The sequence below is a fragment of the Lolium perenne genome, chromosome 3, assembly GCF_019359855.2.
Source record: "Lolium perenne isolate Kyuss_39 chromosome 3, Kyuss_2.0, whole genome shotgun sequence".
Taxonomy (NCBI): domain Eukaryota; kingdom Viridiplantae; phylum Streptophyta; class Magnoliopsida; order Poales; family Poaceae; genus Lolium; species Lolium perenne.
Window position 1 is genome coordinate 235,669,700 of NC_067246.2, and position 15,336 is coordinate 235,685,035.

Sequence of the window (15,336 nt, forward strand, 5' to 3'; positions counted from 1 at the left end):
CTTTTCTCCTTTTCACAATCATACAAGTGAACATGCCATTTTTTTGCAGATACCTGACCAAGGTTTTCATTATTGGCCACATTCTTTTCTCCTTCAAGGTTTTCATTATTGGCCACATTATATAGAGCAAATGATGATGGACTGATGGCACCTGCCACTAGGCTATGTCAACGGCCGAGTTTAATTACCTTCTCCAAGACAACATGGCATGGTTTGAGTTAGTAGTACAATTTCATGCATTTGGTTAACATGTGACATGCAGAATAAAGGGGGTTCAACCTGTAGCATAATTCAATGTACTTGAACATTGATGCTTGCATGAACAAAAGAAAGAAAAAGATGGTGGTAGAGGCATTTGATGAGCTTGGATCAAATGATGGTGGGCCAGCATGGCCGAACCGGTCCAACTTCCTTAAGTTGATAGTGTAGGAGCCGATGCAACACAAGATCGACAAACTGGCCAAGACCATCAACATGAAGGTCATATTTCAGAAAGGAGGAGAACCTTCCCATCTAGAAGCTCAGGGACAATATAGATCATAATCGGACATGCAAGCTCCAACTAAGACCACACAACGAAAAAGGCGTGAATTAGGACATTGTGAGGAGGTAAAATAAACTTTTCATGTTTTTTTCTTTGCCCCTTTTCGTAGTCATGATAACTTATGTATTTTTGTTGCAAAATTTTCGTCCAATATTTTTTTGAACCGTTTTGCCCTCCCACCAAATCCCATGTAACACACTATGTCACGGTACCGAATTTGTTTTGGATTCTTTCTCGTGCATCGCGCCGCCGGCTAGCTCTATTTCTGCGCGACTCCCGCCGCCGGCCAGGCCCTTGAAGAACGCATCTGGACAGGCTCCCAACGCTATTGACTCTTCTGCGCATCTCCCGCCGCCAGCCAGGCCCTCGCCGAACGGTGGAGAAGCTGCGACCAGTCGACCATGTTTGTCGCCAAGCCGCGCGCTGGTGGGGCGAATCGAGAACAGCCGACCACGTTCTTCGCCAAGCCGCGCGCTGGTGGAGCGGATCGAGCGGATGCGGCGGCATTGACCTGCGGGTCGGGGCGCGAGAAGAGCTCTGCGGCTTGGTCGCGCGCGTGAGACAGGCGTTGAGTGGGCAAGGCACAAGAGCTGGAGCCGGGATGGGCGGCAGCGGGGGTCGAGCGAGGTGCGCGTGTGGCTGTGCCTCGGTCACGATGAGCAGAGGTTGGTGGCGTTGATGAGCCTTGACCATGATTTTCTCCGCCTGTTCTTCACGGAAATCGACGACCGCCGACAGCGCCCTTCCCTCGACCTTCCTGCTCTCGAGCCCGTGGCATCACTAGTGACAGCATCCTGAAGCAGCAAGGGTCCGTGGTGGTGGATGGAGACCTGATGACCTGAGGGCCCTTTTGTTGTGGCTTTTTTTTGGCTTTTTGGCTTTGGCAAAAGCCAAAAAAAATCACCTAAATATGTGCTTTTTTTGGCTTTTGGATTTTGGAAGCCAAAAGAATAGGATCTTTCTTTTTGGCTTCCAAAATCCAAAAACCATTTAGGTGCTTTTTTTGACTTTTGTCAAAGCCAAAAAGCCAAAAAAAAAACCACAACAAAAGGGCCCTGAGTCTCCGCCATACCGTTGGTAGAGCCTGGGCAGGGACTGCTCATACTTAGTTTGCACATTAATCTATTGATATAATCTTCACGCTTGGCTTAAATTAAAGTGGAGCTTCCTCGGATGAGCCTGGACGACGAGGAGCTCAGCCGCCGCTCGAATTCCACAGTGTTGCCTGCCGTATGCTGCCACGAACGATTTGCTCTATCAAAAAATATTTAACAAAAAATAACCGGTTGTAGCGAAGAAGATTTTTTGTTTTAAGAACTCTGCATTTTAGCCCATCATAAATTCTGGATGAGGGGTACAATGGGGATAATGAGAGATCGATGAAAAAAGAGGCATAACCGGTACGAGTGTACAGCTATGTAACCACGTCCAAGGGTGGCGGGGCCTAGCAAAAGGATGATGTTTGTGTTCTAGACAACAACCGACGAACAAATCGATTGGGTAGACTTGCGATTTGCTCCGTAGCGAAGCACGGGCTTTGTCCTAGTAGTAGTAGTAGTAGAATACTGGGCCCGAGATGAGACACAGGGGGAAAGGGAAAGTTACCGTTGGGTGGTGTGGTGTGGGGATGATTATGAGGACCGTATCATGGCATCATGGCGTGGAAGGGAGTAGGAGGAGCACAGGCAGCGACGGCGAGACCACGTACGAAGACGACGCCGGACCCCGGGCGAGCCCGGGCCATGGGAAAGCGATCATACGAGCCTGCACGGACTCCGTTGCGCTGCTGCGCCGCTCTACACTTGTGACTCGTGTCGGCTGGCTGGTCGTTCGTGGCGGTAGAAGCAAGTACTCCAGCAGTAAAATCTCCTGCAAAGCAGAGGACCCTAGCTATTACTGCTGCCATGCCAAAGGGTCCATCTAATCAGCAGAAGATAACTTATTATCACTTACTGCTGGCGACCAGGCCAACGGGAAGTCCCATTCACTTCGCTGTGCTGCCGCACTGCTGCTGCCAGATCTAGGGCCAGTGTAGGAGTGTACTACATGCAGCACTGCGGTGAATTGAAGGACAAGCGTCAAGTTTGTTGGAGTGGCGGTAATAAGTTATGGCAGGGGCGGTGGTTCCATCCACCGCTCCGAGCCTCCGACGGACGAGCATCGACCCGTCGAGTTTCAGAGTTGGTGTTCACATGGCTGGGCCTGTAGGACTGCCTACGCTACAATGTACGCATCTGTAGTCTCATGTATACATGATTGTTCACACAGAAATACTTACCTGTAGAGTCCACTACGACAAGGCCCGACTCTTGATAAGTCACCTGAAAAATGACAGTGGAGTGGAGGTCAGAATGATTGCAGCTGCATATACTAGAATATATTGACCGTAAACAGTGACATGTTTTTCACGCTCGAGAAACGCTAAAACAGGCAGAGAACTACAGCAAGAACGGCAGCTACAGGCGTACGCACAAACATATCATTAGTCCCTAAAATTAATGTATCGCTCCTGTTCTTTTTATAAACGCACTCGTGTTAGCACATACATATGGTTTGTACATTACAAAATTACATGTAACCAAAACATCCCGATAGTACATTCATTGCTAAAAAAAAAAGAACAAAACTGAAGCGCTATGATCTTCTGTCTGACTTGTAATCGCTTGTCCTCTTTTCTTCAGCTTCTTTCCTCTTTTGTTGCCTGAAAGAAAATGCATGATCAATCAATGTTACAATGGACATGATGCCCCAAAAGAGAAGATAAACGGCAAGTGCTAAGGGTTGCTGCAATTTTATCTTCATACAAGTTGTCCTGATACAAATAATATGCAAAGTAAGTACACAACTCTTATGTTATTCATGTTTTATATTGCTACAGCCTAAGCTGAACCCTTTCATCATCATGCCAATAACGTTCACTCAACAATTTAGGCAGGCATCACAATTTCACAATCAGGTTGAGTGTAGCACAGTTGCCCTCAATATAACAATAGCATTGACATTTGTAAGACATTTTCATCAGGAACAAAGATGAGCATATATAACCACATGGAACATCTATAAACATTTTCATCGGTTAAACTGATTGACATGAATATTTTGGACCTGCTGCAGACTAGCGAAAAACATCACGATAGTAACAAACAATATGTGCCAACAGATCATAGTGAAAACCATTATGCTGAAAGAAGAGCGCTAGTAGCTTACGCAAAAGCAGCATATCCATTTCCAGAACTCAAAAGTGCTGCAGATCCACTGTCATGTCCACTAGGAGCTACAGGGTTAGTATCACCATCAACCTAGCCAATAACAGAAAACAGAAGCCTTGTCATAAACATGTTGCCTCCAAAATAAGGTACTAACTGCATTTAAGCGAGAGAATTATGAACCTTGTCCCATTTTGATTTCTTGTTTGCCCTAGCCTCTTTCTGTACATTTTCTGCTGCTACTGGACCAGATGCACCAGCTACAGCTGCTGCTGCTGATATGGCGGCTGCAAAACATACAATGAGAATCACAAGATTGCCTAAAGATAACAATCATTTTTCAAAATAGAGCACACGACTCACTGATGTGCATCGTACCTGAAATCTTCGCTATGGATGGATTGATTGGAGGTTGTACCCCTGAACTTACAAAATCAACTTTTGGATTTCTTTTCTTCTCCTGATCCTTCCTCTCAAGTTCGCGCTTCATATCAGCTTCTGTAGACAAATAGTTGGTACATAAAAGATCATGATTGGAATATCAATCCTTGGATAATAGAGAAGCAGAAATAACTAAAACATTCGCTGCCAACAAGTGCACACACAGGTTATAAGTGTAGTTTTACCAGTGGCCAGTGTTGACGGTGGCGGGTGGGAGCTGTTGCCACCGGTAGAAAGATAGCAGGAAAGGTAACACTATGACAGTTCAAAAGGTCAAGGGAAACATTAGGGAAGAGGGATTCTTATTGGCTATGAAACAAAAGGTACAATGCCAACTAGCCTATATAGCACTGCAGAGGCCTAGACTAACTAAAAAATCTCTCTTGACAGAAGAACACACTTCGAACTCGTAGAAAGGACTGCTTTGAATCTTTCTACATTAGAGTTGACCAGCACCACTGCTCAGTGCGCAAGAACAAACACAAACATCTGTTTTTCTACTCAAATAAGTAGATATGGCTGTGCGGGATGTCCTCATTAGCTGTCTGATGAAGGTAGGTATTAAGCTGCCCAAAGCAGATCCTGTAATGCTGCTTCCCAAAAGCACGTTGAAGAACAACAATATAAAATACTTGGATGCAGCCCTTCACTTTGGTTATCAATTCTTCAAACTGCGACATGAACATAACTATAGTACGAGGAAGAAATCTTTGGATGAATAATTTACTGGAAGGTCTGGATAACTAAGCCAACCACCAGCATGAAATGCTCCTTTTTGGTGCTGAGCATCTTAGCAAAATACCACCGCCGAGGAAGTGTCTATCTTGAACACCACTGGTAGGAGCTAGGGTTCTACCGGGTCTAGGGCGGAGGTTGTAAGGGTGGAAGTGAGGGCGGAGAGGTTGGAGAGCTCGGCGCCGGCGGCTGGGCGCCGTCGCGGAGGAAGGAGGCGGCGGCTAGGGCTGGTGCGGCGGGGCGCAGGGGTCTCCCGTCTCCCTTCAGGAGACGAGACAGTAATGATACTGAATATTGTCTGCTTAATCTCGAAGGGATACAAGTGTTTATATAGGAGGACGGCCTCCTCTAAACCCTAATTTACTTGGGCTAAGCCCCTAATTTACTTGGGCTAAGCCCATAACTAGCCACTAGTGGGCTTCTTGCGTGTATAGGTCAAACCGACCATAACATCTCTCCCCGGCTTCTCAAACAGCTCGTCCTCGAGCTGAACTTCTGGAAACTGCTGGCGGAGATCTTCAAGCTTCTCCCAAGTCGCCTCGTCCTCTGGCAGGCCTGTCCAATGCACCAAGACGTGCCAAACACCACGGCGCTGCTGGGCCTTCAACACGCGAGCCACACTCGCCGGGGCAGGCTCGAGACGCCCATCCGAAGTAGGTGGAAGAGCTGGTGGTGCAGAAGGAGGGTCGCCCCGGTAGGCCTTCAGGAGACCGACGTTGAAGACGTCGTGGAGGCGCGAGCCCGCAGGCAACTCAAGGCGGTAGGCGAGCTTGCCGATGCGCTCCAGCACACGGAAAGGACCGGCGTAACGAGGGCCCAACTTGCGCCGGGAGCGCGGGTCCAAGGACTGGGTCGTCCGGTGAAGAAGGCGGAGCCAGACCCAGTCGTCCACCGCGAATTCCGCCTCGCGATGATGTGCATCATAGTACCTCCTCGCCACCGAGCCGAAGAAGTCGGCCGGCGCGCCTCGGCCCAGGATCTCGTCGCGGGTACGCGGCGGGTCATCCGCCGTCTCGCACGGGCCGTGCCGTACGCATAGGAAGCATCGCCGGTGGTGGCCTCCGTAGACCACCTCAAAGGGAGTAGTGTGCGGCGCGGAGTGGTAGGACGTGTTGTAGCCGGTACTCGGCCCACGCTAGCCGGGCCCACCCAAGCTCGTGGACGATCCCCGGTGATGCGGCGCGAGTACATGGCGATGATCTTGTTGACGACCTCGGACCGGCCGTCCATCCGAGGATGAAACGCCGTGCTCATGCGGAGCTTCACGCCCGCCAACCCAAAGAGGTCCCTCCGTACGTGACCCGTGAACAGGATCACGATCACCGACGATGGAGGACGGAAACCCGTGGAGGCGAACGATGCCGTCGAAGAAGGCGCGTGCCACGACGCCGCCGTATAGGGATGGCCGAGGGCGATGAAGTGCGCGTACTTGTAGAAACCGTCGACCACCGAGAGGATGACGGACTTGCCGCCAACCTTCGGCAGCCCCTCGATGAAGTCCATGGAGATGTCCGCCCACACTGGGACGGCACGTCCGGCCGGTTGCGATAAGCCCGCCGGACGGAGCGTCTCCGTCTTGTTCCGCCGGCACGTGACACACGCTTGCACCCGATCTCGCACCAGGACGCCATCCTCGGAATGTAAAAATCAGCGCGGAGACGGTGCAGGGTCTTTTGGACGCCCTCGTGACTCGCAGAATGCGCCAAGGACAAGGCCTGGTGGCGCGGTCGCCATGAGCGGCACGAAGATGCGCCGCCCATGGAGGAAGTAGTCCCTCGTCCAAGCGCCATGGCGCGGCCAGCTCGCCGTCGGCCAGCGCCGGCGCGGCTGGCTGCGCATCCGCGGCCTCGGCGAGCGCAGCCGAACCTCGTCGATGAAGGCGAAAGATGGCCGGAGTGGATGCAGAGGGCCGCACCGACCGTGGGCGCGTCCGCGGCGTCGTCGATGTCAGCGGCGGACAGGGCGTCGCGATCGTGTTGAGGCGGCCGGGTCGGTACTAGACGGTGAAGTTGAAGCCGAAGAGCTTGCCGATCCACCGATCTCGCGGCACCGTGGAGAGGCGCCGATCCAAAGAAGAACTTCAGCCGTAACGGTCCGTGCGCACACGGAACGTCCGGCCCCAAAGATACGCCGCGATGGCGCACCGCTCGACCAGCCCGATCGGCTCGCGCTCATATGCGGCGAGCTTGTGGTGGCGTGCGGCGAAGGGGCGGCGAAGAAAGCGAGTGGCCTCGCCCTGGTGAAGGACGGCGCCGAAGCCGATGCCGGAGGCGTCGCGATCCCACCACGAACGGCTCGTCGAAGTCCGGCATCCGAAGAACGGGGCCCGTCGTGAGTGCCCGCCGCAGGGCGGCGAAGGCCGTGGCGGCCTCCTCGTCCCAGAGAAGGCGTCGCGGCGGCGGTGCGCGTGAGAGGCGCGGCGATGAGGCCGAAGTCTGGATGTACCGCCGGTAGTATCCCGCGAGGCCCAAAAATCCGCGAAGAGCGCGCGGCGACTGGGGCGTCGGCCAGGCGGCGACTGCGGCGACCTTGTCCGCGTCCATCGCGACCCCGTCGGCGGAGATGACGTGGCCCAAGTACGCGATGGAGGTCGTGCCAAACGAGCACTTCGAGCGCTTGAGATGAAGACGATGCGCTCGAAGCTCGTTGAAGATGATGGCCACGTCTTTGCGGGTGCTCCGCCCGGATGCGCCTGTAGATCAAAATATCATCAAAGAAAACAAGCACAAAGCGTCGTAAGTAGGGGCTGAGCACGTCGTTCATCGGGGCCTGGAAGGTTCTTGGCGCGTTGGAGAGGCCGAACGGCATCACCAAGAACTCGTAGTGGCCGTGGTGAGTGCGGAACGCCGTCTTGGCGATGTCGTCCGGTGCATGCGCACCGATGATAGCCCGAGCGCAAGTCGAGCTTGGTGAAGAAGCGCGCGCCATGCGGCTCGTCCGAGAGCTCATCCACGACGGGGATGGGGAACTTGTCCTTGGACGTGACGGTGTTGAGGGCGCGAAAGTCGATGCGAAGCGCCACGTGCCGTCGGCCTTGCGCACAAGGAGCACGGGGGCGCGAACGGCGACGTCGAAATCCGGATGATGCCACGTGCTAGCATGACCGCCACACGGCGCTCGAGCTCGTCCTTCCTGCACTGGGGTACCGTGCGGCCGCACGGCCGACGGCGCCGTGGTAGGCAGCGGTGTATGCGGTGGTCACGGGGCCGCGAGGAGGGAGGCCCTGCGGCTCGTCGAAGAGGTCGCCGTCTTTGCCGCGATAAGTCGGCCAGAGCGGGTGTGCCTCGTCAAGCGCGGCGGCCATCGAGGTGGAGAGCGTGGGGATGCGCCGGTGCTGCCCAAGCCCGTCCGGTGAACACGGCGGCCGCCCTCGCGCCGGAAGATGAGGACGACACGTCGAGGTCCCAAAGGATGGGGCCTAAGGTGCTCGTGAAGTCGAGGCCGAGGATGAAGTCGTAGCAGCCAAGTCGATGCCGACGCGATCGATGGAGAATGGCTCGTCGCCGACGAGCACGGGAACTGTCGCGCCACGCCCGGCACGTAAGACGGTCCCCGTTGGCGACGGTGACGCCGTACTTCTCCGATCCCGCCGGCCGGAGAGCGAGGCGGCGCATGGCGGTGTTGGATAGGAAGTTGTGCGTCGAGCCCGTGTCCACGGCGCAGTGAGACGCTCCCCATTGATCGTCCACCGGAGCGACATCGTCTTTGCCGTCTTGATGCCCGCCATAGCATGAAGAGAGACGACGAAGGCGGACGCGTCGGCCGGCGCGTAGGCTCGTGACACCGGCCTCGGTGACGGTGGCGGCCGCGAGCTCGGCGGTGAGGGCCTCCATGTCGGCGTCGTCGACGGTCTCCGAGTAGAAGAGGCGGGCGCACGTGTGGCCCGCGCGTACTTCTCGTCGCGATTGAAGCACGGCCCGGCGGCGCCGCTCGAGCTCCGCGCCGTCGCCCGTTTGAAGGGCGAGTCGGCGCAGAGGGCCCGCGGGAGCGGCACGGCGCGGGCGAGCCTGGCGCAGAGGCCCGCGAGAGGAGCGGCGGCCGCGCGGTGAAGCGCGTCGGCGGTGGCGTCGGGGCGGGCGGGTCGAGCGCGGGACGAGCGCTCGCCACGTTGCGCGTGAACTCGCCGCATGGCGATGGCCCGCCGCTCGTAGGCTCGTGCGTAGTACATGGCCGTCTGCAGTCCGCAGCTCGCGCATCTCGACGTCGACGCGGATGTAGTCGGGGAGGCCGCCGACGAAGAGATCGGCGCGCCGCGCCGAGACGCCGGGGCATGGCACGCGAGCGCTCGAAACGGTCGGCGAAGTCCTGGACCGTGGTGGTGAAGGCGAGGCGTCCCGGCTCGAGGCGGCTTCCGCGTAGGGTCGGCCCAAACCGCTGGAGGCACGGGTCGCGGAAGCGCTCCCAGACGGCATCCCGCCTCGTCCCGCTCGAGGGCGTAGTACCAAGTCTCGCGCGGCGCCCGTAGGTGATAGGAGGCGATCCACGTGCGGTCGGTGCCGAGCGTCCGTCGCCCCGAAAGAACCGCTCACACCGGTTCAGCCCGATTCGGGGATCGGTGGCGCCGTCGTAGGTGGAGAACTCCGGCTTGGTGAAGCGGGCGAGCTGGCGTGCCGAGGCGGGACCTCGGGGCGCCTCTGGCGGCCGGGTTGAAGGACGTGCTCGCGGCGAAGGGCCGCAAACCCGCGAGGACCGCCAAGGGTGTGGCGGGGCTGTTGGACCGTCCTCCGTGCCGCAGCTTTGAGTGTAGACGGGCGACGCGTCGATCCATGTGGGACTGGCGAAGGCGATGGCGGCCACCACGCGGGCGCCCGTTCTTGGCGGCGAGCGGAAGGCGGGCGGTGGGGCCGGCGGCGGAAACGGCGGGCGGTGGGGCGCCGGCGGGTGGCCGGCCTTGATCTCCGCGAGCTCGAAACGGATGGCGCGGAGGCGCCGGCGAGGTCCGCCAAAGTAGCGGGCGAGGAGGTCGAGGCCCGTGGGGCGGCGGCGGCTTTGGTCTCCGTTGGCGGCGGCGGTGGCTCACTGCGGCGCGTGGGCGCCGGTCATGGCGGCGGCGGTGGTGGTGTTGGTGGCGGCGGCGAACGTGGCGGTGATGGGGTCGACGGGGGGGCCGTTGGAGCCCATGAGACCTAGGCAATCTGATACCAAAGTGGTAGGAGCTAGGGTTCTACCGGGTCTAGGGCGGAGGTTGTAAGGGTGGAAGTGAGGCGGAGAGGTTGGAGAGCTCGGCGCCGGCCGGGCAAGCGCCGTCGCGGAGGAAGGAGGCGGCGGCTAGGGGCCGGTGCGGCGGGCGCGAGGGTCTCCCGTCTCCCTTCAGGAGACGAGACAGTAATGATACTGAATATTGTCTGCTTAATCTCGAAGGGATACAAGTGTTTATATAGGAGGACGGCCTCCTCTAAACCCTAATTTACTTGGGCTAAGCCCCTAATTTACTTGGGCTAAGCCCATAACTAGCCACTAGTGGGCTTCTTGCGTGTATAGGTCAAACCGACCATAACAACCACGTCATCAACGCCACATTGCTGCGGCTATTATGGGTCATGTGCATGGTGGTGATGTGGTATGGGCCAGAGAACCTGACCTCGTCCACGTTGGGCAGACGGCTTGTCAACCAATGTCGGTGGCTTGCCAGTCCTGATACGTGCATGGTGCAGTGGCACGATCTCAGAATGCACGACATCAGACGAGGCACATCGTTTCAGACTGCACCCAATTGAACAGCTGGTTGAGGTAAACCCCGCTCATTACTTGTGTCACATGGAAGGTGATGCTACCACAGGTGCATGTAGGTTAAGCGACGGTGGTTGTGAAAATGTTGACACAGTGACCTCGCTCAGCAAGGACAGATTGAAAAGGGCAAAAGGCAGCATCTCTGAGGGTGGCTGAACAAGTAGAAGGGAATGGAGTTGGCTCCAAGAAGACACAGAAGAAGGGGTAAACATGTGTGGCTGGAGAGGAAGATCATGGTTGAAATAGTGTGTGTGGAGTGGTATGGTTGAGGTGCAGGATAAGGAACAGAAGTAGGAAATCAGAAGGCAATATTGATCAAAAAGTAAGGAAGCTTAACATATAGCCAGCACTGCAATTATCACTGGAGGACAACAAGTTGGTGTGATCAGGTTGTAGAGTTCTTGAAATTGGTGTAGACTACATGTGTTATTGAGTGTGAGTTTAGGTGGTGATCAATCTATGTCATGATTCAACTTCTTTGTTTTAATCTATAGCTGATTGTTATTTAGCAATATATGGTTTGTTCTTGTTTCTAGTTGTAAACAGGGTATGATTAACATGAGAACAAGGACTCTTCATGTTTTAGGTGAGTAATTGTTAGAACATGGAGTACTTTGTACCAAGTCTAGGTACCTTCGGTTGCTGCCCAACGATGGATATGTATTACTAATGCAACAGAGCGTGGTTCTTTATAATTGACTAATTAAAAAAGGGACCTCTCCATACGTTCATGATTGTCCAAACAATTTCGATTTGGTATAGCTATAATCAGGCCGGCATTTTATTCAAAAGTTTGAGGTAACCTGGAGAGTCGTGTAGAATTTAAGCAGTTTGCATGTTATTTGCAATCATATGCAAGATGGATGGCGAAGGGCGGGCCTGGTGCAGCGGTAGAGCCTCACCGCCTGTGACCGAGAGGTCCCAGGTTCGAGTCGCTGTCTCCTCACATTGCACTTCGTGAGGGTAAGGCTTGCCACTAACACCTTCCCCAGACCCCGCACAGTGCGGGAGCTCTCAGCACTGGGTACGTCCTTTTTACATGCAAGATGGATGGCATAACAGAGCTTCTATTCACTCCATTTGCATGACTAAATAGGTACTAGAATTTATCATGAACAGGGAAGCTACACTCAGATGTTCAATTATCTTTTGAACAGTAATAAATGACCTAAGAGGATGTCATATTGGATCACACATGACTATATAACATACCTATCTCATCATAGTAGTCACTCTTATCATACCCATAGGGATTGAAAACATCTTTACTGAAGCAGGTCCCTATCTGGTCAATTTCCTGGTACCGCACAGCATGCTGCAAGAAGTCAGGATTCCTGTAGTCCTTTCTGTTGCGTACTTCAGCATTAAAGCTCTTTCCTGCCCTTTTGTATGCAAGGAACTTGTTAATCTTTTGCTGCAGGGAAACAGTGGAACATGGGTAACTACAGATGTATTTTATGTAAAATCAACAACACGTGTGTATAACGTAGACATGCATTTCTAATAGTATGCATATCATATGGAAAGCATCATATTCCAATGTTTTAACGCAACATGGGAAGTGGACCACATGATCAGAGGGCTCTGATAACATGAAAAGTTTCAAAACAATAATTACAAATAGGCCAAATGTACAGATCTACGTACGCATCAAGGAAAAGAAAAGAAAAGAAAAGAAAAGGTAAGGTCTAACTGTATCTGACAGAGCCAACTCTAGCTAACATCATATTGCAAGAAGAGGTGTGAAAACATATGAAATGGTTGTTGGGATGCCCTGCCTACAAGTTACAACAGACCGACAGAATATTTTCATCATTGTAGAGTGGAACCAGTTTGAAACTTTTTTAGATAATGGAGTTTCTCAAGCATATTGCCAGGAATGGGCTGCATGTTCTACATGAGAAATATGCTGAGAATAGTGCGCAAACATTTATTTGGTCGAAAGATAACCTGTAATGCTGCAGAACACTTTGTAGTGACGGCTGGAGGAAGGAAACGGCTCAACGGATCATCATTTTGAACATTGGGAGAAATATCAGAAGCTTCCTCCACCTTAGTATCTTCCGTTTCTGTTTCAGTTGCATCCATTGCAACATCTCCCAGATTCTGCTCAGGTGCATCAGAATGCTGAGATGTTTCTGATAGTATATTTGGGGTCAGAATATGAACAGTACCTGAGAGAACTCTTTCCTCAAGATTCCCTACAAGACAGTATAGAAATGCTAAGCATACTGGATATTAGATAGAACTGTTAGATGTTTTAATGGTTTGATTTCACAATAAGGCAAAGAGAACCCATAACTAAACTTAAGACACTTCTACGTGTGAGAGAGTACATTAAGCAACACACAGTAGTGAAATCCAGCATACTATCAAGATTTCCTACAATAAATCAATAGAGTTCCTACAAGATTTTTGCTGCACAAGTGTATAAGTGTAGAGGTTGTAACGATTCGGTTTTACCACGAAAGGTGAACAAAACCAGTAACTTTACTTTAACATTTCTCACATGACAGAATTATATATGTCAAGCAGCACCAGAATTAAAAGCCAACATATAATCTAGAGTTCCCATAATAAATCAACAAAAGAAAATCCATGCGTCCTTTAACTGCACATATAATGTTGGTACTAGATGATAATAAAAAAAAATGTTATCGATGTGGAGTAGTATATCAACTAAAAAAGAAGTCCCTTTCACAGATTTTATGCCTCTGATGCACAGTCTGGAGTGATGGGCTCAAGTTGTTCCAAGTTTGGTTTGTCAAACAAATTTACTATAGATAGGATTAAAGAACCTAATCAACCTACACATCTGTTGCTGAGGTTGCTAGTAGCCACAAAAATTAAAGCCTCTGATGCATAGTCTGCAGTGATGGGCTCAAGTTGTTCCAAGTTTGGTTTGTCAAACAAATTTACTGGAGATAGGATTAAAGAACCTAATCAACCTACACATCTGTTGCCAAGGTTGCTAGTAGCCAAAAAATTAAAGCCTAAGCACATGGAAATAAACAATCCCTGTAACATGGTTCAAGCTATGTCTATGCCTCTTGTTGAGAGAATCCTTGACAAGTGTTTTGTATGGAGAAAGTAGTCATTTCAAGAGTTTCCTCATCAAACATTTTGCAGAAGGTATAGTTCAGGGAGGAATCTATCTCACCTTAGTTATGTCTGTAAACCTACGATGCAGTTTCAGTTCTAGAGCATTAATGACGAAATGAGATATTAGATACGAAAATCTAAAAAGTACATGACAAATAGTTATTAGCAGTTTTTATGTAAGAAATAATAAAATGTGTGTTGTATATTCGAGTGCCATCTAAGTATCTAACCAAGAAAGACAACATGCTCAGCGGATGAAAGGCTCGGTACTAGCAAAGGAACATTTGGGCAGCAAATTAACTAAAACAGCTCAAATATAGCATGACCCAATGTTATAGTTATTTTTTCTTTAACTGTAACACGACAAGGATATAGCATTGCACAATAAATATCTGAATGAACAGCGCAATCAGGCAACAAACAGGAAGTACAAAGGACAATATGTAGGATGGTACGTAAAAGGTAACCGGAAACATGATCATACTCCATCCAAGTTTGTAACTAAATCTACTAGAGCTTCAGGTTTTCCTGTGTGCCTTCGACCTATTTCAGCATAGTTCAACATAGCTACAATTCATGTTCTTCAAACAGCATTGATTTGATACTTGATTGCATAACCATAAGCACTGACATCCATGGCAGTATGTGAGCATGGAACGAGCGAAACTTCAAGCACCACAATTTCAAGCAGAGAGACACTGATTCGTGCTGGAACTTAGCAACGCATAGGAAAAAACATGGTAACAGTTGTAGGGCGTGCTTACCCTCGGAATCCTGAGGGTCCGAGCCCAAACCGCCGCCGATGTCAGTCATGATTTCCCCATCCTGCAGCCAAAACAGAGGCAACAACGTCAATGCAGAAAAGCGACGTATTCTTAGCAGTGTTGCTAACGAGATACTCCCCCAGCTCTACCTACCTCCTGGTCGGGCGACATCGCCATCTCGTCGTGCGCGTAGTCCACGATAGCGAGCGCCCCGCGGCGTGGGGGGGGCGGCAGACCGGGCGGCGGGGGGGCGGCCAGCGCGGGGCGAGGTGGGGAGGGGGACGGCACCGCGAAAGGCGGCGGCGAGAGCTGGGGGCTCGCTAGGGTTTTGCGGGCGGCCTGCTCCTCGGGGGGGAGGGAGCGGGACGAGTGCTCCGGCGAAGGGTTAGGGTTGGAGCCCTCGCCTCCGCTCCGAGGTGACGTGGACGGGGAGGCTGCCGCGGCTGGCGGCGGCGGCGGCGGCGGGGAAGGGGGCCCGGGCTCGTCGGCGTCGTCCTCCTCGTCGTCGTCGTCGTCGTCGTTGTACATGGAGAAGAGCGCGGCTATGCCCTCGGTGTCTGACGCCATGGGTGGGGAGGACGGGGATGTGGAAGGAAGGGTTGAATTTGGGGGCGGATGCGGAGGCTAGGGCGCGGGGGGGGGGAAGAAGGTGGAAGGAATTTGCTACTCAATTTCTTCCGAGTTCGTGAAACGAATCGAGGAATTTGTGAGTTCGACTGGTAGACGTCTAGACGACGATGGTGGGTTAGTGGGTTGGCACAGTGTGACGGGCTAACGGCGCCAGGGGAGCTGGACAACGGGCCGACCCGGCACG

The 15,336-nt window shown here is 52.6% G+C and overlaps 1 protein-coding gene across 1 annotated transcript; it reads right to left on the reverse strand.

The window, feature by feature from the left end:
- Nucleotides 1-3,026: 3,026 nt before the first annotated feature.
- Nucleotides 3,027-15,247, reverse strand: LOC127343963 (uncharacterized). The gene is made up of 8 exons (XM_051370177.2): nucleotides 14,676-15,247; nucleotides 14,523-14,583; nucleotides 12,607-12,857; nucleotides 11,869-12,070; nucleotides 4,129-4,248; nucleotides 3,934-4,037; nucleotides 3,752-3,843; nucleotides 3,027-3,245 (listed from the first exon to the last, which is right to left on the reverse strand). Exons 1-8 carry the CDS (start codon nucleotides 15,087-15,089, stop codon nucleotides 3,179-3,181), a joined length of 1,311 nt encoding a protein of 436 aa, XP_051226137.1. The 5' UTR covers nucleotides 15,090-15,247; the 3' UTR covers nucleotides 3,027-3,178.
- Between the last annotated feature and the right edge of the window lie 89 nt (nucleotides 15,248-15,336).

Excerpts from the sequence above, each read along its gene's own strand:
- LOC127343963 (XM_051370177.2), bottom strand. The coding sequence starts at position 15,089 with ATGGCGTCAGACACCGAGGGCATAGCCGCGCTCTTCTCCATGTACAAC. Across the intron at positions 12,858-14,522 it reads GGACCCTCAGGATTCCGAGG|GGAATCTTGAGGAAAGAGTT; the intron begins GTAAGCACGCCC and ends ACTGTCTTGTAG. Across the intron at positions 3,844-3,933 it reads AGAAATCAAAATGGGACAAG|GTTGATGGTGATACTAACCC; the intron begins GTTCATAATTCT and ends GTTATTGGCTAG.